Source organism: Myxine glutinosa, chromosome 1 (genome assembly GCF_964187855.1).
Source record: "Myxine glutinosa chromosome 1, kmMyxGlut1.1, whole genome shotgun sequence".
Classification (NCBI taxonomy): Eukaryota; Metazoa; Chordata; class Myxini; order Myxiniformes; family Myxinidae; genus Myxine; species Myxine glutinosa.
Window position 1 is genome coordinate 344,716,924 of NC_136261.1, and position 10,224 is coordinate 344,727,147.

The following is a 10,224-nucleotide window of genomic DNA, read 5'->3' on the forward strand; positions in this document are numbered from 1 at the left end:
CAGCTGTGTAGCCTTTTGAGGTAAGGGAGGGGATGGAGGGGGAACAAACACCAGAGACGAGATGCCACCAGGATGTGGAAGAGGGAGACAGGTTTGAGAGTTCAGTCTTGAGCATGGAGAGATAGTGTTTCCTGTCTCTCCTGAGGGTATACACACACTTGCTCCGGGCTTTGTGAAAGGAAATTACATTTCCTTCCATTGGATCTGCCTTCCAGGAGACAAAAGCAAGTTGTTTCTGGGAAATAGCCTCACCACAAGATTCCGTGTGCCATGGACGGGAGGAAGGGTATGACAACTGAAGACGAGAAGGGATAAAACTGTGCATGAGAGAGAGCAATTTACTTTGGAAGAATTCCCAGGATGAGTTGATGTCAGAAGCAGTAGAGATGGGAGACCAGTCCAGATGATTGATGGCTGCTTGAAGACCGTGCCAGTTGGCCTGAGTGAAATGCCAGACTCGTCGACGCTGAGGAGGCTCTCTGAAAATGGTCAGAAAGATGTCCACTTTAACAAGCACATGATCAGAAGAGCCGATTGGAGCAGAAGAAGAGCAGCAGACATTTTCAGGGAAGTTAGTCACAACCAAGTCCAGAAGAGAAGATTCTCCGTTGACTGAGATCTGAGTTGGGAAATTGACAGATTGTGTCAGTCCCAGTGAGTCACAGAAGTCCTTTCCTGAAGAGCCATGGCTGGTGAGAGAGGTACCCACCCCCAGCCAACTGGCATGGTGACAGTTGAAATCACCACATATGAGGAAGAGAGAGTTGGGATGGGTAGATAGAAGTTGGTCCATATTATCAGACAGCGAGATGTAGATGGAGTAATCACTGTTTGGTGGACGGTACAACATGCATATGAACAAAAGGTGGGAGCGAAGGGGAAGCCGTAGCCAAAGGTATTCCTGGGGGTGAGGTGGAGAGAGGGCAGTGCAGGGCGAGTGAGGAAGAGAGTTTTTTATAAAGATAGCAACCCCACCTCCAGAACGAGGCTCAGGTCTATCATACCAGAGGAGGGAGTAACCTGGGAGAGATACCAAGGAATCAGAGACATCATGAAGGAGGAAGGTTTCTGTTAAGCAGATCACGTCTGGTTTGTCAGAAGCAACCTGTGAGGCAACCTCAGGGTGATGAGGTAGATGGATCAAAGCAGATTCACCATTCCAATTCCGAGTTCTTTTACTGGAATAATTAATCAAAGATACAAAACATGAGATGCCAGCTTGGCGCATTCCAACACAACGTTTGTGGCAACCGTGGGTGCTGTAAGAGAGACAGTGCTGTAAGAGTGACGGTGTTGTTAACAGCAGGTGGTCAGAGGCTGCATCTCCATTTAATATTGTCGCGTTCCCGGGGTTAAGTCCCCTGGGTGACGGATGACCAAAATGAGTTTGAACTCCGAGGCATACTTCAAACCAGGCGGGATTATGTTTTCGCGTGCGAGGGAAGGTTTGAGACCTTATCTGATCGGAAACACATGGTGTTATTCCAATCCCACAAAACAAAGAAACAAACCAGGACAGAAAGTAAAATTTAACAAATATCAATTTATTTACAGTAATGTAAAAGAAAACGAAAGGTGAGATAAACTAAAATTCCGAAATGAGACATCTCCAATCAGACTCATCTACAAACAAGGGGAAAAGATAAGGAAAATAAAATGATTTGGTAATCGACCGGCACTGCTTTGCGTCCCCAAATGGCTGGTAAATCTTGCTGGTCGTTCGTCGTGTCCAATCCACCGTGCAGGAAGCGCACAAAATGGTGCGGAGTTGCACTCTCCAACATCCCAATGTGAGGCCCCTACCGCGACGCTGACTGCCCCGAACCTCTCCCGTTCAATCTCTTTCCACAGGCGCACATGAGCCAAAGATGCGCCACTGCCCACGACCAAGCCAGAACAATGAGGAAAATGCGAACACAGCTGTTCTCTTGAAAGCCAGCACACAAGGGAAATGCGACCGCCTCCAACGAATGTCAGGACAAAAAGAGTAAAAATGGCGAGACCGCATTATCTTCCTCCAGCTCTCAAATGGTCCACGCTGACATCACACTCTGTCCAATCACCGAGCTCTACTCACTCATCCCATCGGGCCTCCACCAATCACAAAGGCGGGGGCATGGCCTCCTCTCCATGAGTCGTCGTGGGGCGGCGTCTACTCTCTGTTCGGGAATATTCGGATGACGTCGGGGTTTACTTGCCGATCGGCAAATGCTGTTTCTGTCAGCCCTAGCGGCGCTGTGAGCGAATGGGTCCATTTGTTATAGTTGTTTTACTGAGCCCTAGATTTCCTGGCTGGCTGAATGCAATAAAACAGAAGGGAAGATCCCAGGAGGCAAAATACACTGGGGAATTCATCTTTAAGGCCTAGAATAAATTAGCACAAAGCCACATCCCTTATGGCGATATGCAAACACTCTTACCCGGACAGACTGCCTACTTACGTACATTGATTTGGCTTCACGCGGCATACAGAGCATTCTAAACCTACACAATTCTATCTTGACTAAGATATTTCATTGTTTACCCCCACAAACGTAACAATATTATTATTCAGGCTGGCTTCTGAGTTTTAATGGAATGGTCGTAATTTTAATAGGGTTGGTAGTTTATCTCGTAACATCTGAAATCCTGTTATGTACTTTTTTTTTTGAAAGCTTCAATTGTCTGATATCCGTTAAAACGGTTATACATTAACGCTTCAAACAGATTTTGAAAAAAAATTGCAAAAATAAGCATGAAAAGCTTCAATTGCTGTACAACTATGACGTTAAATTATATTGTGTTTCAAATTATACACCTCATCAGATCATTCTGAATGGAAAACTATCCTGAGAGGTAATTAATGTCATTGTACTTTTCAAATCCCATACTCCAGAGATCAGCAGGATTCTCTGGAGACGAACATGACGTAACACAAATGGTCCCTCAGTGTCTTTGAAGGAATATTTATGTTGTCCGTGGCCGTTGCCTCTGCAGTGCCTCAATTTTATTTTTCAAAGCCAAAATGTCTGAGTTCTATTAAAATATACAGTTGAAGTGTAAATTGACAGTTACCATATATTATTTCATTTTCCCTGTTCTTCGGGATCAGTTATTAGAATTATTTTTGACCCTTTATACACTGATTTATGTGAAAAAACGCATTGGATGAAAGGAACAGAACAAGACGAGTCGGTATGGAAGAACCATGGTTCATCATTTTAAGCATTGCATCCAGCATAATTGTGATGCTCACAATATGTGGAAATACTTTGGTGATCGCCTGTGTGATTCACTCGCGGAATATCATGCAAAGCATCACCAGTTACTTCATTTGTTCCCTCGCTTGCGCCGATCTACTCATTGGAATTGGGGTAATGCCTTTCACAGCATTTCAAATAGTCAAAGGCAACTGGATTTTTGGATCTCTGGCGTGTAACATACGTTACATGATGGATATATCGAGTGGTACAGCAAGCATAAACAGCCTGTGTTTGATCGCCATCGATCGCTACGTGGCGGTTATGATGCCACTTCGTTATAGGACTCTGATGACTTCACGCCGTGCTTTTTTTTTAATTGTCATTGTCTGGGTTGAAGCCATTTCTCTTTCATTCATACCTCTTCACTTTGGCTGGTATCGTGCCACTGACCAGGAGGCTCAAGAATGCTACGACAACCCAGAATGCTGTGTTTTCATCGGAAATGTAAATTTTGTGTTTGTAACGGCTATTTTTCCCTTCTACATACCAATTACTACGATGATCTTTCTTTATGCACGCATTTTAAAAGAAGCCAATCGACAGGTCAGTCGGCATATTCAATGTTATTTTCTAGTTTTATTGTGGATTTCAATGTTAACAACTCACAACTCTTATTATTTTACATATATATATATATATATATATATATATATATATATATATATATATATATATATATATATATATATACTGAAACGCAAAAGAAACTTACCACCTTTGAAACCTTTAAATATCAACAATAACACTGCGTGTAGTAAATGTGTGAACTTATTTGTGGACAATAGTGTCCTCACTGTCAGACAAAACGGTCACGGATGGTCACTTGAACCTTCAATGGTCACTTCATAGCACAGCTGTTGAACAGCCGTTTTGACTGTCAGTGATTAGCCAAGGGGTACGGGATAATTTTAATGAGCTGCACGTGATGTCTTGACATTGGCTTTAAAAAGGCCAGTGCAAAATGGGCATTTTGAACGAAACATTTGACCATTTTGACCAACTTCAAAAAGACCGAAAACGCAAAAGAAACTTACCACCTTTGAAACCGTTAAATATCAACAATAACACTGCGTCTAGTAAATGTGTGAACTTATTTGTGGACAATAGTGTCCTTGCTGTCAGACAAAACGGTCACGGATGGTCACTTGAACCTTCAATGGTCACTTCATAGCACAGCTGTTGAACAGCCATTTTGACTGTCAGTGATTAGCCAAGGGGTACGGGACGATTTTAATGAGCTGCACGCGATGTCTTGATATTGGCTTTAAAAAGGCCAGTGCAAAATGGGCTTATATATACATATATATATATTTATATACATATAGATATATAAATACAGTCACGTGAAAAAGTAAGTACACCCTATGTAAAGTTTTGACTTTTTCAACATATTTCAACATACAGCTATTTGATCTTCATTTCAACAATATTGATAGATAAAGGTGATATAATATAACAAACATCATGAAACATTTACATTTTGTAGTCCATTTTATAATTTATATAAACATGAATGCAAATTTCGCATGTGGAAAAAGTAAGTACACCCCTTCATTTATCACGACTTCAAATACCTAAAATTAGAATCAGGTGCACCAGCTCAGGTGCAAATGATTAGAACATCGTTAGAGAGGATCTTGGAGGAACCTGTCTTATTTAAACCTGACATTTAGTTTAGTTTGCCCTTTGTTGTTGAAGTGTGCGGCGTCACCCATTCAGCTACGCTGTATTTTAATGGGAGCAATAAGCAGAAAACAAAAATAAGCACTCACTATATAGAGTCGCCTGAATGCGACCAGGAGTAACCAATAAAATTATAATATAAGTTGTCCAGCCTAATGAGCGCACACTGTGACATCACCGTCAGGTACGTGCGCTTTGCCTGCCAAGCTCCGGAAGAGCCATCCGACAGAGCATAATTTTTGATCTCAGTTCAGATACTGTCATAAGTGCATACAAAACTCACAGTTACCGACCTGGTTTCGCCCTTGTTGGGGCTTCATCAGGGCAACGCCCTCATTCAAGCGACTATGCTCTCTCGCGAGTGTTGTTCTAGTTATTTTAATGATGATGAACGAGAAGAAGATTTCCCGATTTTGACCCATTTCGGTTTTTTGCTTTTGCCATGGTCTGGAGAATTTAAAAGTGATCCCTGCATAGACAAACAGCTGAACAGACCAGGTAAGCTCTCATATGTAGTCGAAGCGACCTTTTGGAGAAGATGATCCAAATTATTTTTTGTATGCAGCGGATTTGACCGACATTTTTTTTCACGCCATCCCTAAATAGAGAGTACTAGCGCACTCTCTGATGTGCACAGCAAGAATAAAACATTTTCAATTTCCTTCATTATTTCATCCACTTAAAGTAAAAAAAACCCAAAAAAAAAACTGTGACATTAAATTGACTTTCCAGGAAATTTGAATTCTTATTTACCTATATTGCACACTTCAAACTTCCCACAAATGCTTAGTAGGACCACAAAAGTGAAAATAACCCATACGTTTGCACATTACTGTATATCTGTGCATATATCAAAAAAAACCGGCTCTTTCGACTCTGCATACGACATGATACTGACTCCATGCATGCATACCACCGCATCACCTCCAAATTAGGATGGCTTCTACAGGGATACTCAGATCTTTAAAGACTGAGTAATTGGTCACAAGTAAATGATTGCAGATCCAACAACTCGTTTTGCCCTTATTATGAGCTCATCAGGATGGCATACTGCAATTTTTTAATACTGGTGACCAAGCCAAGTTCAATTCTATAAAAATTGAACCCCCTAACTCGGTGTGGCAGCAAGCCACAGATGAAGTCCCATAACAGCAAATGGTGCATGTGGTGCAGATGTAGTGATCTTACATGTGATTGTCTGTCTCGATTTGAGTCTTCACCTGATGACAAGCTGTTGGGTTCTGATATGTAGGCAGGGCTTTGCATCACAAAGTCCACCATCCCTCATATGGGTGTTAAGAAGGGTGTCTCGTATCTTGGAATTAGTTGGTGGATGTTAGAAATTTCACGTCTTTCGCAAAGCGCAGGCAGGTTATCGCTGGACTCTTAAACAAATTTAAAATTCATGTCCTAATGTACAGGAGCACTGTCCTAATGTACATGGCACTTGATCAGTGGCTGCAAAGCCCAGCTTCTGTATAACGATCCAATCAGAAGAATTAACTTCCAATTGAAACCCCATCAAATATAATAATATAATAATAATAATAATTCATTTATTTTGTATAGCGCTTTTCCAGAAGCCCAAAGGCGCTTTGACAGAGTGGCAAACATAATGCATAACCAATGCATTATGCAAATACATTCACCAATGATGGTGGTCACGTTAGCCTTACACTACTCACCCAAGACCGTTCTAATACTAAAATGCTTCTTCCTAAAGTACTCATTAATGAAATTGCAAGATGTAAATACAAATGTATGTGCCTAGGTGGAGAAGATCAACCAGACTGGCGTGAGCTCCACAAGGAATGAGAATACCCAAGAAAGAAATAGTGGTGGGCGAACAATTTCACATAATGAAAGACGTGCACTGAAAACGCTAGTCGTGGTACTGGGAGTTTTCATCGTGTGCTGGCTTCCTTTCTTCATCATGTATCCTGTGCAAGGAATTTGTCGTCATTGTATTACGGAACCACAATTCCATATAACGATCTGGGTGGGCTACGTAAACTCATTGTTCAACCCCATTTTGTACACAAGAAACCCTGAGTTTCTGGCGGCGTACAAGCTCCTGCTTTGTAAGAACGCAGCTTCTCAGAAGGTGAAGCAGTGGCACACGAGACGCCAAATGCGAAAGATAGTGAATACCCCACAAAATAACTGAATACGAAAAAATCACGGTGAATAGGAAAAGTTCCAATTTTGGTTATTTTAGAAAACGACCTTTTCTACAACTGTAATCAATGCGTTAGTGTCCCTTGTATGATTTGCATTCCATTTTCACATTGCTACGAAAACTTCTGTATTTTATTACAATGTTTTGCTTTGATTTGTTTGTTAGAATGTTTGATGATGTAAGCACTGTTGTTATGGAACTTATAATTTAGTCTTGCATGATTAATGTGGTTTTGTAATACAATAATGTTCAGTATAACTTGTAATGTTCATTTTGTAATTAGTCTAAAAATGTGAACTAAGTCAATAATTGTCATAAAAACGGTACAATAAACACAGAATTTAAAAGGTATGCTATTGTTGCTGCTTTGTCCTCCACTTCGCAACTACCTTCACTGCAAATCGTCACAACTGCCTCTAGTACTGGTGATATCATCAAGTTGGTTATTCACGTGCACACATCTCTCGATGTCTCCATGTCTCTAGGTCCCTGCTCTCACATGTTGTGTTTGTGTCCTTCCCCCTCTCTCCCCATCTTGTCTACCGCTCCCGATGTTATATGTTTTATGTGTCGGTTTGTCTTTCTGTGTGATTAATGTTCGCTCTTTCACGAGCCTCGATCTTGTATACAAAAAAAAAAAAAAAAAAAAATACATCTTAACGTAACACACACTTCAGCTGCTGCCCTAGTTCTGGAATTTCAACATTGTGCCGGAACATTTTATCGATCTGTTACTTTTATGTACTTGCTTATTTGAGGGAATTCGGATAATTTGAATGAAGTGTATAAATTATAAATCGTTAGTTTTGCTTTTGCCAAAATTGTGGCACAAGTGTTTCACTTGGATTTGGTTCAACCACCTGTTTGCTGCAACCACTTACCCTGTGATCCGCAACCTGCTCTGTGACTAATGGTATGGTTACCCCCTTTTTGGGAGTGGCCATCTGTATGTGCCCTGTGGGTGAACATGACCCCAGAGCACGTGGCAATGTTAACATTGATTTTTCTTCATTATTTCCAATTCAACGGCCAATATGTTGTGTCTATAGCATCATCAAAGCTAAAACGTTTTTCCTATGCATCTAATAAAGACAATTTGTCGTCTGTCTGTACGTTCACGTTTTTTGCAAAGACTGCTGGGCCAACACTTCAGCTCCTACCCCAGCCTACACCCCAACCCGCACCTTCCCCCTCCACTCCCCAAAATGCACAGTGGTAGGTCAATATACAGGGTGAGCCAGAAATATGGTCATTTTTTAAAATTCTTGTGAAGGAAATAAAAAATTGTATTTCAAAATAAATTCATTCATGATATTGAAGTACATAACATGCATTTCTTTTTTTTTTCTTATTATTTACTGATTTCGTTTCATTTTTTGCAGGCAGAACACTTGAGTGACGATGTGGAACTGGCTTGTTCCATGTGGAACTGGACAACTGTAAGGGTGCTATTTCCAAAGCATGTCATTTCCATAAATGCCGATATTCCATGGCCAGCGAGGTCACCCGATTTGACTGCATGTGATTATTTATTGTGGTTATATCTAAAGGACAAAGTGTATGTTAATCGTCCACAAACTCTTCATGAACTTAAGGAAAACATCAGACGTGAAATCAATGATATTGACGTGGCCATGTTGCAGAACGTCATGAATAATTGGCGTCCAAGATTAGAGGAATGTGTCAGACGAAATGGTGCGCATCATGCTATTGATGTTCTTCCTCGATGTTCCTCGATGAACTCCTGATGAGGTTCCTCGATGAACCTCGATGTTCTTTTCCACAAATAAATGGCATGTCATGTACTTCACTTTCTTGTAACAATTTGTTTTGAAATACAACTTTTTATTACCTTTACACGAGTGTTAAAAATAACCATATTTCTGGCTCACTCTGTATAAGCTTGGCAGGGGGCTCTTCCTTCTGACTCCCCATCTCGTCATCTTTCTTTCTGTCTTCTTCGTCCTCTGTAACTGCTGCTAATGCTGTACAATCAATTCATTTGGGGAAGTTGTCACAAGAGGATCGAGTAAAACTAAAAACGACAGCACGACAGCATTTGCTTGAGTACCACAATAGCATTGTTTACATGGAGACCACCATGTTGTTAAAGGGGAACCAAAATGCTCAATTCCACTTGACGCTAACACATCCCTTGATACCATCCAAAAGAGACATTATGTGTCTTTTTCAGATTTGCATTTTATAAAGTAGGTAATTTTGCAATATAAAAGTCGAAATCTTCTTTTTCACGCTTAGTCGTGACGTCACTCTCAGTTGTGGTCGTAATATTTTACAGAGCACTGTTATGAAACAACAGAGATGGCTCTACATCTTGTGGTTATCCACCACAATTGAGATATTGTGGTTACCTTGTGATCTTGTGGTTACTCCCCACATTTAAGCAGAAGAAACAACTGTCGCTCCAAACTGTAAGACCATCTCTACCCAGCTACCAGCACATGTGCACGGGTGATTTGAGCGGTGAATCAATGACCTGTTGAATCATGGGTGATTTGAGCAGTGAATCAATCAATCAATATGTGTTGGTCTGACAGCAACCAATCTCACCTCACCACCGCCCTCCACTTAGGCGGGACAATGACACGACATGAATGGTGGAACATGACACAGCACGAACCGACACCATGCCAACAGACACAAATGGTGTCCCGTTTAAGTATGAAATGGAACGATCATGAAACAAACAGGACACCGGGACAGCCTGCGACGGTGGGATAAAGCATTCATCACCCATTTTGTTGATGGTGTCGAGTGTGCCTGGGTGTTGTCTGAGTGTGCCTGGGCAGTGCCTGTGCTGTGTCGTGCCCGTGTTGTGTGGTGTCCATGCTGTATTTATTCTACAGTAATATAACTGAATTATCAATTAATACCAAATCCCTGATAATCTGTCAATTGAATGGAAAAACAAAACCTACCAATCTGTAGTTAACATGCGACCGGCGTTTTCATCTTCAATAACACTGCCATTGTTGCGATTGTTCATCTGAATCACTCGCACAAAGCTCGAAACGATACGGCTCCATAATTCCCCCAAAAGCGTTTTAATCTCTAATTTTGTCTCCAATAGTTTCTCCAAAATCCCACTGATCAGTTTCA

At 41.1% G+C, this 10,224-nt stretch overlaps 2 protein-coding genes across 2 annotated transcripts in view; both read left to right on the forward strand.

The window, feature by feature from the left end:
• LOC144889494 (uncharacterized) overlaps positions 1 to 8,907 on the forward strand; it is a 123,962-nt gene extending 115,055 nt beyond the window's left edge. The window contains exons 7-8 of the transcript XR_013621802.1: positions 6,697 to 6,763; positions 8,487 to 8,907. The gene's annotated coding sequence lies outside the window, so the exon portion shown is untranslated. The remainder of the gene's footprint in view (positions 1 to 6,696; positions 6,764 to 8,486) is intronic.
• On the forward strand, positions 3,177 to 8,467 carry LOC137412735 (beta-2 adrenergic receptor-like). The gene is made up of 2 exons (XM_078780687.1): positions 3,177 to 3,686; positions 6,697 to 8,467. Exons 1-2 carry the CDS (start codon positions 3,177 to 3,179, stop codon positions 7,090 to 7,092), a joined length of 906 nt encoding a protein of 301 aa, XP_078636813.1. The 3' UTR covers positions 7,093 to 8,467.
• Positions 8,908 to 10,224: the final 1,317 nt, after the last annotated feature.

Coding starts and splice junctions, on each gene's coding strand:
- LOC137412735 (XM_078780687.1), top strand. CDS start 3,177: ATGGAAGAACCATGGTTCATCATTTTAAGCATTGCATCCAGCATAATT. Junction 3,687..6,696: donor GCTGTGTTTTCATCGGAAAT/GTAAATTTTGTG, acceptor GTATGTGCCTAG/GTGGAGAAGATCAACCAGAC.